The sequence below is a fragment of the Meles meles genome, chromosome 9 (genome assembly GCF_922984935.1).
Source record: "Meles meles chromosome 9, mMelMel3.1 paternal haplotype, whole genome shotgun sequence".
Lineage (NCBI taxonomy): Eukaryota > Metazoa > Chordata > Mammalia > Carnivora > Mustelidae > Meles > Meles meles.
Window position 1 is genome coordinate 44,548,603 of NC_060074.1, and position 18,776 is coordinate 44,567,378.

At 47.1% G+C, this 18,776-nt stretch overlaps 1 protein-coding gene across 5 annotated transcripts in view; it reads right to left on the reverse strand.

Annotated features, from left to right (window-relative positions):
- Positions 1 to 16,729: 16,729 nt before the first annotated feature.
- The window catches only part of COL6A3 (collagen type VI alpha 3 chain), a 75,090-nt gene continuing 73,043 nt past the window's right edge, over positions 16,730 to 18,776 (reverse strand). For all 5 annotated transcript variants that reach the window (XM_046018262.1, XM_046018265.1, XM_046018264.1 and 2 more), the window contains 2 exons: positions 18,187 to 18,351; positions 16,730 to 17,542 (listed from right to left, as the gene is read on the reverse strand). In XM_046018262.1, the coding sequence (XP_045874218.1) occupies positions 17,502 to 17,542; positions 18,187 to 18,351 (206 nt within the window). In that variant the 3' untranslated portion in view covers positions 16,730 to 17,501. The remainder of the gene's footprint in view (positions 17,543 to 18,186; positions 18,352 to 18,776) is intronic.

An 18,776-nucleotide genomic window follows, 5' to 3' on the forward strand; every position in this document is an offset into this window, starting at 1 on the left:
TGCTTGCCCTCATTCTCAGGAACTAAGTGATAGAGACCCACATGTTATTCACTTCCTGGATTGTAGAAGCAGGAAAGGGGAGTGTGAGACATGATGTCATCTTCAAACTTTTCCCTCCACTCATAGTGTGCCAATTCCACCCACATTACCGTTGGCCAAAGCAAGTTACCTGGCACACGTAACCTACAGGGAAGAGAGGGGAGCAGCTCTGCCATGCCTTGTGATCAGAAAGCAGCCATCCGCTGGCCAAACCAGGACAGTAAAGCATTCTTGCCCCTTTGGCTACTATGGAGGGAGATGGGCACCAGATCTGCCATTCCAACAGCAAAAAGAGAGGCATGCCATATGGAAGAGCAGAGAAGGCTGGGCAGCCAAAAAATGGCAACTGTCCAGGTCGCAAACCCTTCAGCTACCCAAGGTTCCCAGGCCTTTTAACAGGTTTTCTCAAAAGAACACACTCCCAGTTAATCTTTTCCTATTTGGTTTTTTTTTTTTTTTTTAGGATTTATTTATTTATTCAGTTGACAGCGCGAGAAATCACAAGTAGGCAGAGAGGCAGCCTGAGAGGGGGAAGCAGGCTCCCTGCTGAGCAGAGAGCCTGATCCAGGGCTCGATTCCAGGACCCTGAGATCATGACCTGAGCTGAAGGCAGAGGCTTAACCCACTGAGCCACCCAGGTGCCCCTTCCTATTTGTTTTTTAATTCATTTTTTATGTTTTTTTAATTAGTAGACTTTCTTTTTTTTTTTCCATTTTATTTATTTTTTCAGCGTAACAGTATTCATTCTAGACTTTCTTTTTTTAGAGCACTTTTAGGTTTGTGGAAGTACTGAGCAGAAAGTACTGAATAGAACTCCCTTATACCCCCTTTGGACACACACGTGGAGCTTCCCTAATATGAACATCTTGCATTTGTGTGGTACATTTCTGATAACTGAACTGAATTGGTTGAGGTTCTTAGCCAGGGAGGAGCCCAACTCTTTGTGGCAAGGAGTCTGAGCCCTTGGTGGTCCTGCCTTTATGGAATGGCAACCATTTTCAATTAACCCTAGCCAGTGTCTTGGTGGTCCACAGGGACACAGCAGGGAAACCCAGAGGCCCCATCCCTGTTCTCCTCCACCCAATTCATAGCAAATAACTTTTTCACTTTGGAGGGTCAGGATCAATCATGTAGGCACTATAATCCACTTCCTTGCCAGTTAACTCTACAGCATGAGGAACCCTGAATGGCCAAGTAGTAGCATTAATCCCACTGGGTAGATGGAGGAAACAATCCTTTCTAGGGCACTACAATCTCTAATACAGAAGATAATAAACCATCATGACAACACGAAGAAAAAAAATACAACCAGTTTATCAGCGATCAGGGATACTTATGGAATATTACACATCCCCTTCCATTTCATTGTTCTTATACCCATACATATTAGTTATGAAAGAAACAGCACCATACATTGGTCTCTGGCTAAGAGGATAAGGACAGCCTGTAGGACAATACCATAACATCGTGTGGTGTTATTCCCTGGCTGGCACAGATCTGTGTTTTCAGTAAAACATTTATGTTAATCATGAGGATGATCACTTATACTGATTCTCCTCTCCTTCCAGAAAGCTAGTAGAAAAGTCCTTCCTCCTTCCCTGGAATTTAAGTTTGCCTCGTACCCTGATGTGACCAATGATACATGAGTGGAAGTGATAATGCCCATCAGGGTATGCGTTACCCTATCTTTTTTTTTTTTCCTACCTCGGTAACTGTGGAAACATTAGAAAGGATGAAGCCTTCATCCTCAGGCTGGATTGGACCTGAAATGTGAATGGGAGATAACCCATTGTTGTGTTGGGCTTTTTTTTTTTATTATTACTTCAGCATAACTTAACCTATCGTAACTGATTCACCATTCCTTCTATAAGGTCAGTTGTTTTGGGGCCATGGGGTACATGATAAGCCCAGTGAAATTAATTTGTTATGAAGTGATTTCCTACAGAGAGGATGCTGTGGCAGTGAATAAGGCATTCAGTAAGCCCAAGGATGGTGGTGCTGGCAGAGAGCACAGTCACCAGGAAAACCAAACTCAAAATCAAAGTGTCTGTTTCAAGAAGAACAGATCACTGTTCCTTTGTGGTGGAATGGATCCAATGTTATCAACCCACCACATGGAGTTGTTGGTTGGTCCCTCAAGATACCATATCTGGAGATAAAGTTTGAAAAATTTGCTAGCAAGTAAACCACACAACAACGGCAATGGCCAGGCTCACCTTGATAAAACAGAGTCCATATCATGGATCCCATACATAGGCTTGATCATCAGTTCCAGATCCACTTGGATGTTTTTAGACATTGATCATTGGAAGAAAGAAGCTAACAAAGATCCCCAGAGTGAGTCATCCCATCTGCCTGATGACTGAGAGCAGCCCCTGCAGTGGGTTTTTTAGGAGCACTTTCAAGTGAGTTGAATGTTCTCAGCTTCTGGGCTCATTTCAAAAGGACCAGTCTTTTACCCCAAATCTCTGTCTCTAATCCTCCAGCATGCTCATTTTCGGTTCTTGACTTTCACGCCATGGTCCATTCATCAGTATGGCTCCTCATCTCTCACCATTTCTTCACCCCTCGTTGCCACAGAAGCAGTCAGTGTGAGCACATGTGCTCTTGGTTATTATTTTCCTCCCAGTTAAGGTTACTTCACACCAAGCAGACAAGATGATTGTCAAAGTTCTGCCTTAAGAAGGTTTTTGCTTCTCTGCTTTCCTTTAGGTTACTCTGAATAAGAGCTTAACACACCATCAGTCCACTTGTCACATGGCATTGACACATTTCGCAGATATATAATATATGCATATATGTATATGGTGTTTGTGATAATTGAACTGAGTTGGTTGAGGTATATAATGTAATTATATATAATATATGTTATATATATATTATAAATATATAGTGCTCCATTTTTCTTCTCCTCTGTAACTGCCACAAGTATGAGCTGAAGAAGGGGTGGCATTGTGAGGGAAGTAGGATTATCAGTTACTAGCTCATGCCAAATGCTGTGTCTACAGACCTTGCCTGTACCAGCCCAGATCTTCCAATGACTGAGGGAGTGATCCTGGGTGCACCTGCCTCCATGGCAGGTTGGCGGGGAACCAACTGGCTTGTGGCTGGCAACCTAGGTGGCATGACCGGCTCATGCTCATCGGCATGACAGAAGCTACCTCCAGAAGAAGAGTCCTTGTGTGCTCAAGGGGATGGGGCTAGGTTCCAAAATCCACAGGAACTCTGCTGTGACAGTGTCCAGTTGAGGCTTGTCACTGGCCCCTCACAGAGTTTCAGAAGGGCTGTCCATACTGGATCAAAGAGATGCATAGGGGCCTCACAGCTGGTCCCCATGGGCTGTTCCAAGTGTGTGTCTTATGATAAACTAAAAAGTCTTTAAAGAAAATAAGCTAATAGCAGTAAAAATAAATTTAAAAGATACAAGTCCCAAAGTTTACAAAATTAATTTTCAAAGCACTGAAAAAAATAAACAACTGAAAATGCTTTTAAATTTAGAAAGACAAAATGAAGTAGCATCCCCTGAGGTTATGAACAATGAAGATGCCATTAAAAAGAATTAAAGGATACAAAAATAGAGGTTTAAAATGATTCAAGAGGAATAAAATAAAAATAATTTAATGATTACGGAAGAAAGCTGGAAATGATGCAGAGATGGTAATGCAAAAAGATAGGAACTCTAATTCCAATGCTTTTCTAGAAGAAGATACAGAGTCCTACAATGGTCCACACAACCCGTCCAACCTCTAGTTTGGTGGGGAGACCAAGTCCTGTTCTCAAGATGGCACCAAATCAGATACTTGGCTTCCTGCCTTACTACAGCAAAGACTGGGAGCTGACAGCATCATAGCTTTGGCAAATTCACCCTGAGCAGGACCTTGGCGCATAACACCCACATCCCCAGAGATGTGCCCATATCCTGGTCTGGGCATCCTTCCAGGAACAAGGCAAGGCCATGTACCATGGTGTTACTGCCACCAGTCCCCTATTTTCATAGACCTCGCTTTTTCTCCACTAGTAGGTCACGGAGCGTTGAGGATGGCCCAGTGGCTCTTGGGCCCAAGGATGACCTGAGATGTTACGAAACCTGAGATCTCTGTTCACAACACCTGGGCTTTCTCCAGCCACTGAACCTTGGCAAGCTGCCTCTCCATTTCAGCTGGTGGTGTCTGAGCCACAGCCTGACAACTCTAAGCCAACTCCTCTTAAACGCTTGCCTGCCTGACATGACAATCGAAACTCACCTTGCTTCTGTGATCAACAGCTGGACTCTGGACCTTGCTGTGGTTCCTTGAGTAAGACATGAATTCTGATATAAGGAGGTGGGGCCATGCGGCACTTGCCAGAGAAGACCCGGGGCCTGGGCCGGTGTCCGGACAGCATGTGCTATACGGTGTTCTAACCGGCAGAGGGACCATGGCATTTACACACGTGGCGGCAGAGATGAGGTGTGTGAGGGGGAAAAAAAATATGATAGATGTGAGTTCATAAATATTCAAAGCCACAAAATATAAGGAAAATGGTGACTACTTTAAAAATGTGCAATTAGTGAAAGTCATTCAATAAGTGAAGAAAGATTTAAAACAGAATAAATAAGCCCAAAGAAAAATAACACAGCCAGCAAGATGGCCTCTCAGACTGCGTTGAATCCAAAAGCCAGTTTGAGTCCACTTAGCAGCTGTGTGACCCAGGGTGATTACGAAACCTCTCTGAGATTTGTCACCCTGTCTACAAAATGGAGAGCTTGCACCTTTGTGGGGAGAATGTGATGTGCTGGGTGCCGGGCACGGAGCACAGTCTCTGGCCTGAAAAACCCTTTGTGTCTGTATTGTTAGACTTTTTACAACGGTTCAGAATGAATTCTCTTGGTTTAAATTGTTAACCTCTCTGATGATTTAAAAATGAAAATAATGCCACATAAATTCTCGTATATTGAAAGGGCAAAGATTTCATAAAATCAACATCTTTCCTATCAGACAGATGGAATATTTCAAAGCCCTTTAGTAGGAGTAGAAATCGGTGTCACTTTTCAGGTGGAGAAAGGAGATATAGTCTGTGGCTTCATTTCCAGAAACTTCTTCCTCTGAGACCTCGGTTTTTGAAAATGGCTTCAGCATTTCGCTCACGCTGCACATGGCCTTCTCCTTCGTGGCCCTGAATGCCCACACATCTAGGACACACTCTATTTGTTCTTTATGAAGGCAGCATGGCTGAACCCTCAGAAAACTTTAGCAACTGCCTGAGTCAGGCACAGGGCAAAGACCTCCCGGCCTTACCCTGTGTTCTGTCCTTCCGTTGGGGTCACATGAGGGGACCTGGAGGTCAAGGGGACTCCATTTCCAGGCCAAAGCTGCAAAGTTTTGCACAATCCATATAAAACAGACCAGATGCAGCAAATATTGAATTTTAACTCAGTGTCTCCAAACCAGAGATTGCAAACTAGTGGCCCAAGGCCCAGCCTTACCTAGAGGACATTTCTTTGGCAGCAGTGTGCTCAAGTCATCAAACCTGAATGCCCGTAGAGAGACACCTCCCCATATCGGCCTCAAGTCCCGGCAGTCTCTCCTCTGGCCTTACTTGTCTGCAAACCTGCCTGGGCAGAGGGCTGTGACCATCTATGACCACACTAAAAGCAAGCGAGTGAGCTCCAGACCCTGGGGCTGAGCCCAAGGGTGGTCTCTGAGATGGGTCACCGTGGCTGCTGGCTGCGAATGCATTTCTTCAGCCTGTTCTTCTCTGTCCACCTGGAAACTCTGTCGTGAGAAAGGTGGGGACCTCCGGCAGGGCCCAGGCGCCAAGAATGTGTCACTGTCCGCACAGTCAGGGTGGTTACAAGACACAGGGGTCTGAGGGGCTCCGTGCTAGTGGAGCTCCTCCCCCGAAAACCAAAAATTAATTTGGGGTCAGATTGAGAAGCGACTTCTGCTGAACAAATGAAGAACTTGGGGTGCCAGGGAGATCCGAGACACAGGTCCTGTATTTTCATGCCAATGGATGGGGGCTGGGGCGGGCAGTGAAGCTATTTTTAGCTCCTCCCTGCCACGCTGGCAGACGCTCTCCCGCTGATGGCAGGCAATGGGTTCCATGTGTGCAATCGGGAATGCGGCGCCTGAAACGCTTCCAGAGGCTGACTGTGTTTCCTTAAAAGGCCTGAGAAAGCCACATCGGATGGCTAAGGGGACAGGAGCCCAGACCCCGCATGGAGGACGCATTTCCATCCTAGGGAGCTCTTTGGGGACAATCAGCGAACCAATGAGGACCTGCACACGAGCGTCCTTTAGGGGAAAATAGGTTTTATCTTGAAACTCAAACCCAGACGAAGGTTGGAGCCCGTGGACATGTTACATTCTGACGGTCGGTGGAAAGACCATCCCTGTGTGATTCATCTGTGGCAGAGACTTCAGAGACACTCACATAAATCCCCTTCAGACGTTTACTTTACGAAGCAAAGCTGTTTGGCCTGTTGGTTAGAGCTTGATGCTAAACAGACCTGGTCCTCGGCTCACGCCTTTCCCAGGGCAATCCACAGAAGGAAACAGTTTTCTGAATATATTCGAAGAAGAATAGAATAGAATAGGATTAGGATATTTCTAACTTTGGGTCTTAATGCTGACTAGTGTATAATATGCCTAAGTTTTTGTTTCGGGAAGTGGTTAATATTTGGTTTTGATATCCTGAAGTTGTGTCTTATCCTGAGTAGCTTTCATTCCCTTAATGAGATAGGAAATTCAACAAACTCTTTATTGCATATAAATAAGGCCAAGCCCTCTATTATCCCACTAACTCAGAAAAATTGAGATCAAAAAATGTCTGAAGTCTTTTGCACTAAACTAATACCCAACCACTATACTGTTTTCCAAAACCTTGTCATAGGTCCCAAGCATTAAATCTGGCCCAGGAGTCAGTGAAGGCAGCCAGGAAGTTGGGTGGGCGGGAAAGATTAGGCACAAGCGGGCCCTGGCACAGACCACCAACATCCAAATCAAGACATGCTGCCAAAGGGCACCTCTCTGAGGGGGCTGGGTTAACAGTCGTGGGTTTTCCGGGGCCCAGGTGAGGGAACCACGATCAACTAAATGTTAGGAAGTCCCGTTAGCGCCAGTGCTTCCCTTCAGCCAAAGCCACAAAACTTTGTCTTTGCTGTTCTGTGTTCTCTTTGGAAAATTTTGAAAGGATTCATGAGAAAAGAGTAAATCTTATGCCGCTGGATGAACTACACAGTGTCTTAAATGGCATATACCATCGCGTGCCATGGACACACACACAAACCCACCCAGTGATGGGTATGCTCATGCATCCAACTGGCCCACATCCTCCTGACCAGAGTCCCACTGACCCTCAGGATCCGAGGCCCCAAGGGAGGGGGACTTCTTGGCCCCTCGGTCACCCTGCCAGTGACTGGCTTGGGAAAGGGGAGTACCCTGGGGGCGTCTGCTGTGGGCTGTGGGAAGACACTGCCTCACTCCTGAGAGAGCCACCGAAAGACCGGAACTGCTTTTCCCTTAAATGGTGCCATGACCCAATAAGAGCATCTTGGTACCAGCCTGGAGCATAGAGCCCCACCTGAAGATAGCAGACCATGATGAAGCAATGGCATTCTCCAGCCACCTGACTGACCGCTGCCATAGTCCAGGCTCCAGATTTCCTGTGCAGCTGAGGTAAAAAAGAAAGTCCCTAAGATCCAATCCAGTTTGAGATGGGGTTTCCGTTTCCAGCGGGTGAGAACCTCTACAGCACACATCAGCATCCACACAGGTCTTCTCTAGACCTCCGTGGCCTGGTCTCAGCAGGGTTCAACACAGTTGAGCCCTCCGTGTCCTTGAAATAGTTTGCTTTCATGCTTCCCAGGACCCCTTTCCCTCCTGGGTGCCTTCCTCTTGCTCCAGATGCTCCTCATCAGCCTCCTGGGCTGGGCCTGTTCCATCTGTCCGGCCCCAGCTGTCCATGTGCCAAGAGGCCTCTCCTGACCCCACTCCCTTCCTCACCTACACTCGCAGACCAGGCCGTCTCTCTGGACTCATGGCTTAAAAGACGTTCTGTTCCCAAGCCAGCCTGGACTTTAGCTACCTCTCTGGTACCACCTCCAGAAAGGTCAAGAGGCATCCCAAATTAAAATGCACATGGCAGAGTTGTTGATTATCCTACTTTTGAAATAAGCCAATGGCACACCATCTCAGTGAAAGGCATCAAAGACTCTCTGGCTTCTCTTACCATATGTCTAAGTCTTCGCCATGTCCTATGGACCCTACCCTCCATGTAAGTCCAAACCTGTCCTCCCTTCTCCATGTCCATGACCAACCTGACTCAAGCCTCAATTTTCTCTAACCAGGGCTGCAGTTCCTACAACCGCCACCTCCCGTGTGGGTTATGGCCTCACCAGCCACGCTCGTGCTTCTCCAAAGCACCAGACTCCATGTACCAGACTCAGAAGAGCCTTTGACCCACCTCTTCTCTCAACCTGAAATCCTCTCCCAAGTCCTTCCAAGGCTGGCTCCCTCCTGCCCTTTTGGGTTTTAGCTCATAAACTAACTCCTAGAAAAGCTTGCCCTAACACACACCCCCCCAAGGACCTCCACAGACCCTCTTGGCCCCCGCTGAAGCCTCCTTGTGTATTGCAAGGCCTGACCTCCACCATGCATCCCCCTCGCCACGTGAGCTCAGTGAGGGCGGAGAGTGTGTGTTCCTCGTGCTGCCTCCTGCAGCACTGGCACATGACAGGTGCTCAGCAAATGCTTGTTGAGTAAGCGACAGATGATGGCATGTGAGCCAGTCCAGGCTCTGGGCTGCCAGGGCCAGAAAGTCACTCTGCGTAACGCACAGAGAAAATTACTTTATTAGAAGGGTATTGAATGGCCAACAGCAACAATGGGAGGACTAGACGATCATTTCGAAAACCAGACAGGAACCAGGTTGCTGAGCAGCGGGAGTCACAGCCAGAATTCACACCACCAGCCATACAACTCTCTCTAGAACGCCCAGATCGCTGGACACTGGGTGGTCCTTTACCAAAACAGTTTGCCACCCCACCTGGTGGAGGGCTGGGCATACAAGGACTTCTGGGAAGAGCTCAGAGGATCCGCTCCATCGTTGCTCCCACAAGAGTAATTAGGAGTGGAGTGTCTCCTGCCATTCTTTCTGACAGCCCTCTCTCATCAACTCAATTTTATGTCTCTGCTTAAGCTCCTGTGGGCTCATGTCCAAACAGGCTGGTGGCCAGGGCCATCTACACCATCCTCCTGAGCCCACCCATGAGTTCCCCTGCAGCCACGGTGGATGGTTCCAGGTGTGCTGATGGCTCTCTACTTCAGGAGCCACATCTCCCGACTTCTGGGCCTGAGGACTTTCTCAAAAATGCCAAACACCTCACACCCCCAAGGCAGCCCCAACCAAAAGACATGAGAGTCAAAAGAAAAGCCTTCATCCTCCTCTTCCTCATCACATACTCCCCAGTGAGGTGAATCCTGGTAGTCACGGACATCCTAAGAGTGGCCTACTCAAAAATAACATACCTTCTGTTGACTCTTCTGGGTTTGCTTCTCAATTCTGTCACCTGTGCTTTCTACATACTTTCCCAAACCAGCTACCTGCAACCCAGCCGTTAGGGTCCACTCTCAGATGCACCCGAACTAGGCCTGGTTCACAAGTGACCAGGAGCTCCCTGAGCCAGAATGCACCTATCAAACACAACTGCTCTAAAATGAATCTTTAAAAATTGAAGTATCCTTTCTCTAGTAGACCGACTCCAGCATTTTTTTTTTTTTGTAGCGTGCTAACCATGTCTGTTTCTAACATCTCCTGGAAAAGTAACACCAATCCTGGGACCTCAGCATTCCTCTCGAATTCAAACATGCTTGGCGAGATCCCTCTGCAGATGCCCAAGCCCCTTCCATGAGATGACATTTTGCAACAGTGGCCTGAAGGTTTTCACAGACCTCTGACTTAAGGCAGGAAAATAATATCTACTTTCCAGGTGGAGTGTTACTTGGAAGGTGTCGCCATTATGCACAGAGGCCCTTTCCCATTCCCCGCCACCAAATGTCTCTGGGCTCCAACAACTGGACTTTAAAATGCTTCTCCTTTGGTTTTTCTCTCTGGCAATTTTATGCTGACCATGCAGGTTCCAGAATCAGGGACAACATGGAAAGACATCCCTGCACTGTGTCCACGCTGGGCCTCCAAATCTCTAAAGGACTGTCCAACTCTGGACTCATGATTCCAAAGAAACAGGAAGACCCCTCTGGGAATCCGATGGTGCCTAGAATAGCCCACCACTAGCACTTCAGCCCAGAAGAAGGTGGGAGGCACAGTCGACATCAAAGCTCAGCCCAGCATACTGAGGTTGGAGAAGGAGCAGGCCCCTGGGCAGCAGTCCCTAGCTTCTCTGGAAGCCGCACCCTGATGGGTGGGCCCGGAGAACCTGGCTCCTGAGCACCAATCAGGTCCAGCTGGAAATCTGACAACATGGAGAATTTGGCCAGGAAATCCGATCCATTCCCTAAAAATGAATCACCATGTCGAAAGAAACTTAAAATTTATCTTCTGAGTTTATGATATTGGCTTCCTACAAAAAGTCTTCATGCTTATTGTGATTGCTTGGTTGGTTGATTGATTGATTTTTAGTTCTATAGAAAGTTGTGGGTGAAGATACAGATACAGTGAAAAGAAGGGCCATATGTACTCCAATGATCATAGCAGCAATGGCCACAATCACCAAACTGTGGAAAGAGCCAAGATGCCCTTCAACAGACAAATGGATAAAGAAGATATGGTCCATATATACAATGGAATATTACTCAGCCATCAGAAAGAATGAATACCCAACTTTCACATCAGCATAGACAAGACTGAAGGAGATTATGCTAAGTGAAATAAGTCAAGCAGAGAGAGATATATGATGATTACATATATGTACGTATGTATGTAAGAGAACCCAATTATCATATGGGTTCACTTACTTGTGGAGCATAAGGAATAACATGGAGGACATTGAGAGAAGGAAAGGAAAGGTGAATTGGGGGAATTCAGAGGGGGAGATGAAGCATGAGAGACTGTGGACTCTCATGGAGAGTCTCCATGGAGACTCTCATGGAGAGTTTCTGTGGAGAAACAAACTGAGGGTTTTGGGGGGGGGGGTGGGAGGTTAGGTGATCCTAATGATAGGTATTAAGGAAGGCACGTATTGCATGGAGCACTGGGTGTGGTGCATAAACAATGAATTTTGGAACACTGAAAAAATAAAATGAAATTTTTTTAAAAAAGAGAAAAAGTTTGGGTGAGGAGGGAGTGGAAGGCACTTAATCACAAATCCAGCAAAGATGACGATGAATGGACTGAAATTTGCTAATAGTTGGGTCCAACCAGATGTCCCTGTGACCTGGCCACAGAGGCTCGAGCAGGCCATCCTCCACTCAGGCCCTGAACTTGAGCCAAACGTCCAACTTCTCTGGCTCCTTCCCTGAGCAGAGCAGCTCTGGATACTGAGAAAGAGATGAGAATGGTTGTAATGAGAGGAAAAGGGAAGAATGGAGAGAGACTCTGTGTCCATGGAGAGAAACACTAGGTCTTGCGTAGGATGCTGGGTAGAACGTGCTTTGTGCCAGAGAAGATGGAACCCAGCTGAAACCCAGCTACCAAGGGAACAGTCCAAAGCCCCTGGGGAATGACAGTGAGGGTCCCGCAAGAACCCACACGTCCTTGGGAAGTCTGGAGCACTTCTGGGTCATGATGACTTGCTCAGATACAGCCTCCATTAGATTGTTACCAGGGTGAACTAGATCACTCTGACCCCCGGTTTCATCATCTGGGAAACTAGGGTAGAGGCCAGTGACTGCTACCGAGCAGCACTGCCTGGGGTAGGTGTGTGAAGCACCTAATACTTCATCTGACACACAACCGCTACTGGATAGATGTGAATTCGGTTTAAGTTTACACCAGCTGTGAGGACACGCCACACCCTCAGGGCGTCACCTCGAGAGAGGTCTAAGTCTTGCTCACAAAATCCAAAACAAGTATTGCAAGCCACATCCACAAGGTCGGGCTGGAAGTTCTTTGAGGCTACCCCAGAAAGGACGGCATGGACATTCAGGCCAGGGGCGCACCAGGGTTCAGGGAAGGACACAGGGTCTGCGGTATGGTCTGGGAATGGACGGGTCTTGAAAAGAAGTCCACAGCTGTCAGGGGGTCCGGGTTCCTGCTACTCAGACGATGCTTTGCTGAACACAAAGTTGGGACAGATGATCTAAAGCAGGGATTTTAGTTCCTCTGTGTGTATACATGTGAAAAACGAAACATGACAATTCAATCAATTCTTGCATATTTTAAATCAAAATGTACCCAGAGCCCACACTTCATCTCCTCTGCTGTTTCTTGATCTTGGCCACTGTCATTAGCCTCTCACTGTTACCTGAGTTTACGCCACAGTGTCATCACTGGTACCCCCATCTCACTGCTCTGATGTCTATGCCCAGCAGCCAAGGGCCCCTTTGAAATTCATGGCAGGTCCCTTGAGCACACTGAGCAATGGCTCCCATGTGTCCAAGTGAAAGCCAGCAGGCTTGTGGGGCCCCCAGTGCACCTCCAGCACTCCACCCATTCTCTGGGCTCTCTTCCCACCCTGAGGTGCACTCTGTGCTCTAGGGTCCCCTCTGCCCAGAATCCTCCTCAGTTAGTCACCTGGCCACCTCCCTCATCATCCCCAAGTGTTTTTTGCACAGTGGAGTCCCCGGCCAGACCACCATAGTCACCCTGCTGGGATTTGGTGGCCGTCCCTGCCCTAGCCTGGCCAGCTCCCAGAGCAGCCTGGCACTGGCTTCTTGTCACGTTTCCCACTCTTGTCCCTCTCCCACCTTGAGACTGTGAGCTCCTCGGGGACACATACGATGTGCTCAGTATTTACCAAATGAAGGAACATAAAACCAAGGATCTCTGTTGAACAAAACAGAATTACATGGAAATGGGATCTTTGTGTTACAGTTGGAAATCTGGGGTAGCTAAGCCCATTGTGGCTTATCAACTTTTTTTTTTTTTGTAATTAACATGGGGATAAAAAGCAACTTAAACATTAACGTCTAAAAAAATAATAATAAAATAAAAAAATATTAGGGCCTAGTTATAGGGGAAGGCACTGCAGCTGGCCAAGAGATTTTTGTTGTATTTGCTTTTAACATATTTTCTCTTTCTTTTTTTTTAAAGATTTTATTTATTCATTTTACAGACAGAGATCACAAGTAGGCAGAGAGGCAGGCGGAGAGAGAGAGGGAAGCAGGCTCCCTGCTGAGCAGAGAGCCCGATGCGGGACTCGATCCCAGGACCCTGAGATTATGACCTGAGCCGAAGGCAGAGGCTTTAACCCACTGAGCCACCCAGGTGCCCCAATATATTTTCTCTTTCTTAAAAAGAAAATGTTTGTGTGTGTGCCTGTACATATATGTAATTATCATATTAAATATGCAGATTTGTATCCTTTTTAATATTCTGTGATAAACCACAACCAATTAATGGCATGGGTCATTTATCAACATTATGACATATTTACTGACTATTTATCTTTTTTTGTTGTGGGCAAGGTAAGCTGAATTTAAGCATCCCCTTCTTGTTGGCCATTTTCATGATCCTGAATTGATTTTTGTCATCGCATATAAAGCCACACAGAATATGTTTGAACAAGAATCTTTGTGCCTCCCTGACTGTATACTTGGTGAAGTCGTGGAAACTCACATGCATGGCCAGATGGGATCACAGAAATGCTGCCCATCGTGGGTGGGGGGAGGGTAATATGGGGGCATTCATTTGTCAAAACTCATCAAGCAACACACATAAATGGATGCATTTTTGGTTGCATGCAAACCTGAGGTTTTTTTAAATGTGATGAGATGAAGAGGTGTCCTGTGAACAAGGCCAGAAGCACAACACCCACCATTCCCCACCTTTTGGACTTTCATTTTCCCATCCAAAGTGCCCACACCAAGGAGAGGGCCGAAACTGCTGTGGACATGAAGGATTACAAGAGACTGGGTGAGGGAAGAGGAGGGGGAGACTTGAGGCAACTGCTGGGGGTGAGGACCTCTGGAGCAGAGGCAGCTTGTCCAAGGGCATTTGTATGAAGTAAACCACAGATTATGCAAGAAACTTCTCTCCAGACCCCTCAAAGTGTCTTCAGTGAAATGTCCATTTGTCGCTAAGGAACTTCACAGGCTACTGGGGTGCCTTGGGTGTGAGTCTTCCTTCTAGATGCCCCCTGAGGAGAAGGGGGAAGTGCAATGTTCAGCCCATCACAAAAGAGCCCAGCGCACTCTTATTGCATTCTTACTAGAGGCTGGTGTTGCCTGGCTGTCAGATCCTACCTTCTCAGAGTGGATCTTCAAGGGCCCAGCTCAGAGCACACTGCCCTGAGGACTCTACAGTCACTACTGAGACAGAAGAGGACCATGGCACCTGTTATGGTGGCCTTTAGAGGGCAAAGCAGTGCTTGCTTCTTTCGCATCCCATGAGGAAAGAAAGGGACTCACTTTCTAGGGTGACAGAAGGGGCAGGAAGTGTGGCAGGAAGGGGCAGGAAACTAGAACCTCCAATTTCCCCCCTGAGAACCAATATGTGTCTCCAGAGAGCCAGCCTGGGAACCCTGCTGCAGAGGTAGCCCAAGGCAGGGCAAGGCAACAGCAGAGAGCCAGCCTGGCCCCGGAAGCCCAGACAGTGCTACATGCAGAACTCCACAGGCCCGGAGGATGAGGAGGAATGGGGAAGAGAAAAAGCCATGAACATCTCCACTCCAACTCCACCCAGCACCATGAGTCTGGCCGGCACTGGGGTTCACAGCAAAAGGCTGTGAAGACTATCTGGTATTTAAGTTTTAAAATGAAGGGGACCCAGCCATAAGACCCATTAGAGATGGTTTGCATAACCAAAAGTGACTAGAAAGTGGTAGGATTCAGCTGAAAGCCCTTGCAGGCGCTAGCTGCATGGTGACCAAGTGGGGAGCAGGTTATCAGAAATTATAACACGGTCTTATGAGCTCAATGGTGCTCTACCTCCTCCCCCCCAAAAAAGATAAGTCAGAAGTCCTAATGCCCCACTACAGCAGGATATTTGGAAGTAAGGTTTCCAATCACAGCTATAAGTAGATAAGGTGAGGTCACACTGCAGTAGGCAGACCCCTAGTCCCATATGACTGATGTCATTATGAGGAGACAGCTGTGTGTAGACAGGGTCAGAATCAGGGGGATGCAGGTGCAAACCAAGGGGTCACCAGAAAGCAAAGAAGCAAGAAATGATTTCCTACAGATTTCAGGGGTAGCATGGCCTGGCCAACTCCTCAATTTTGGATGTCCAGCCTCCAAGAGCTATGAGAAGATAAAGCTCTGGAAAGGGGGATCTTTCCTCTGGAGCTAGGGAACTTTGGGGCAGCCGTCCCTGAGAAAGTCCCAGAATGCACATTTCCCACACAGGTTGACTATCCATCCATTTAAAGAGAATTCATGACCGTCTCTGAGCTCTTTGTAAGTCCCCTAGGTTGGCCTTAATCCGAAAAAGGGATCCTTAAAGATGAGACGGGGTCAGCATGATTTAGAGAAAGGTTGGCTTGGCATGTCACTCACCCAGAACAGGAGTAGAGAGAGGACCCTATGGGGCTTCTGTGCAGGATGTGAGCAAAGGTGCCCTGATGGTGAGAGTGTCTTAGGAGTTCCCAAAGATTTTTAGTTCCCCTGAAGCTGCCCTGATGTCCAGCCAGGCTCTCTCAGTCCCAGAGAAGGCAAGAAAACTCACATCCCCAATGTCCTCTGAAGTCCCGAGTCCTCCCTTAAATTTCTGCAAATTCCCAGCAGGGGTTTCCTCTGTCCACCCCGTCCTTCTACTTCTCTGTCTCTTCCTTGATAGGGGCACAGAGCTCAGTGCTTCTACCAGTTTCTAGGCAGATGGAGCCACACTGAGTACGTTTTGAAGATTTAGGAAGTTCAACTAAAGATCTGGGTGGAAGTTACAGGGAGTGGATCACGGGGAGCTCTGCACACCCTCTAACCTCTCCTTCCTCTCTGTAGATTAATGGACAGATTCCTCCCCCATCTGACATAAAGCAGTTCCACCCACATCCAAGGTCCCTGCAGCTTTGACTGGAGCATTTGTCAGAGTACATGTGATTTGTCAAACTAATTCAATTTCTTTCCTAAGTGGGCTTCAGGTTCTACCTAAATACGTATTTATTTGTTTCTTGTGTTACTTCTGAAGACAGGAGAAAAAGGTCTTTAAGGAAAAACAAAACAAAAAGACTTCATGCTTTTTCTTTGAGACTCCAGAAGAAGGTTAGGGTGTCCTAGCCAACTGTGCCCCATCTTTCAGCCCCTGTGGGGTGGGAACCAACCGAACCCTTGGAAACAGTCACTTTAAAGAGGATGCAGGTGAGGAGCTCAAGACTCTGGGTCCAACCAGAAGGTAGAGCACAGGATAAAAGCCTTCTGGCTCTGAAGACCATGAAGATTCCAGAAAGGGTCCTAAGCAGGGAAGGCACCATGGGGCCACAGAGAGCTGCCATGCTGGTGGGCTGAGCCCCAGTCTCCCTACATCCCACGATAGAGCATCCTTGTCTCTCCCCTGGAAACAAAAGGGTGGTGGTGGGCTGGGCCACACTCCCCCAGCCTGGGGTCCTCATGACAGCAGGTGCTATGGAAATATGACAGCCAGTAACACCAAACCCATGACACTTTCAATATACTTTATTAAAAAGGTTCTTTGTATAAATTTCCTAAAATTTTTAATATTAAAATTAAACACCCTCCCCCACCCTGCACCAAAAAAAAAAAAAAAAAATCACAACGTTAGAGGAATGCCAAAAATATTCTCTATTATGACTTTCTTTTCATTCTTTAATGAAGGCATTGGTCCCACAACAGTGCACAAAGATTTAGGGATTTTGCTTCCTTCTAAAACTAGGTCATTTGTTAGAGGCTTTAGAAAAGGAAAATTCGCTTGAAATCTAATCTAGGAAATTAGGGGAAGTTAAAAAAAAAAAAAAAAGTTGGACTCTTGTTTCTTCGCCATACAAGGCTTTCCATCTAAAGTCGTGCTTACTGGAGAGGGAAGAAATGAACCAAGCAGAAGTATACAGATAGCAGTGAAATGTGGAGTTCCATCCTAGACCTTACATGTGCCCGAAACAGGCAGAATGTGAAACTCCAGGGGGAGTCGGAGTTTATAGAAATGTTCACATGAACACCGGCCATGGGTAACTATTACACGACGTTCAAAGTATACGATATAACTGCCCGGAGACAGAGAGGGTTGGGTCCACAGACACATTTAGCACCATATTGATGGGTCATGCGGCAGAATGGCTCCTCCCAAGTTCGAGTGTAAATCAAAGCAGGAAATGGAACAGTGCGAGGATGTCTATACCCAGAGCTTCTACAGAGACGAGTTGCAACGGCTGACTCCTTCTTCTTCAAGAGGTATGTGCTATTAGTCGGCCACGCTTAGGTCCCCATGGCAGCGATGACTCCGGGGTTGACGAGCGCTGAGTGTTGATGGACCGGGCAGATGGGGGAGGGTGAGAAAGAAGTGCAGGGGAAAAGTCACGTTACTGACCAAAAAGGACATGGTGTTTCTCTCGAAAACTGTCCTACGGCCTCTGGTTTTCCTCCCTCATTTCACTTTTTTGCTGAGTGTCTTTCACAGCTCACCTGGCCCTCCTTGGCCCAGGTTCAGGGCCTTGTATGCAATGTGAGCGAGTTTGCTGCTTGCCCGGCCCCAGGGCCTTTGTGCACACTGTGCTCTCTCCATTTTGGCTCTGGCCAGGCTCGGGTATGGGCCATTGAGTTGGCCAACACCATGGTGACAGTGGGTGGCCCCAGTGTCAACAGCAGTGTATAGAGGAAGCATAATTATTTAAAGATGAAAAGGGAGGAATAGTGGATGTGTCTTTCCTTATTGGCAAAAATCCAAGTACACACATATGTTTTGAGGAAATAATGATAATTCAGAAAATGAATTTCCTGTGTTTGAATTGAATTATCTTCCTTATCTAAAGATACCATCCACTTCCTCCTCACAAGCTCATAATCATTGTCATTCAAATATCTTCACAGCGTGAATAATTGGCCTGGATCTCTTCTCTGACTCACAAGAGCTACAAAAACAAAAGAATCATCGGTCACTTACCAGGAGCGCAAACTGTTTCACATTCTTTCTGTGAATTAAATCTGTTTTCGTTGCCACTGCAGCCTCCATACCAGAATCTCATGCAGCTTTTGGTCTCCACGTCATAGTACCATTTTAATATGAATTTCCTGCAAGTTCCTTCTTCTTTGGGCAACTTACATATGTCTTTAATAACAGGATGAGAAAAGAGCAGTCATTAGGACGCACAAGGGACTATGCCCCTAGTGCACGGGGCTGAAGGTCTCGACACAAGGCTGTCAGAGCAAAGAGGAGAGTTTTGAGGAGGGAAACCCTCTTAGCCTCCCCAGGCCTTGCCTCCACCCCTGGCTGTGGGATGCATGTGCTTCTCAATAAAGGCAAGAATACAATGACCTTGATGGAAGGACCTTGCTAACTTCCCTCAAATCCCAAATGCAAGCCATCATTATCAGATAATTTCAGATGAAATGAACTGTGTTTTCCCTTTCCAGTCAGTCATGGGGCCATTTGTTTTCCAGTTCCTTCGCTATTAAAGCCCCACGGAAAGAACTACATCTTAATAAAAACTATGTCATTTTCTACTCCTCGGCAAAGTAGCAACTACGCTCTGT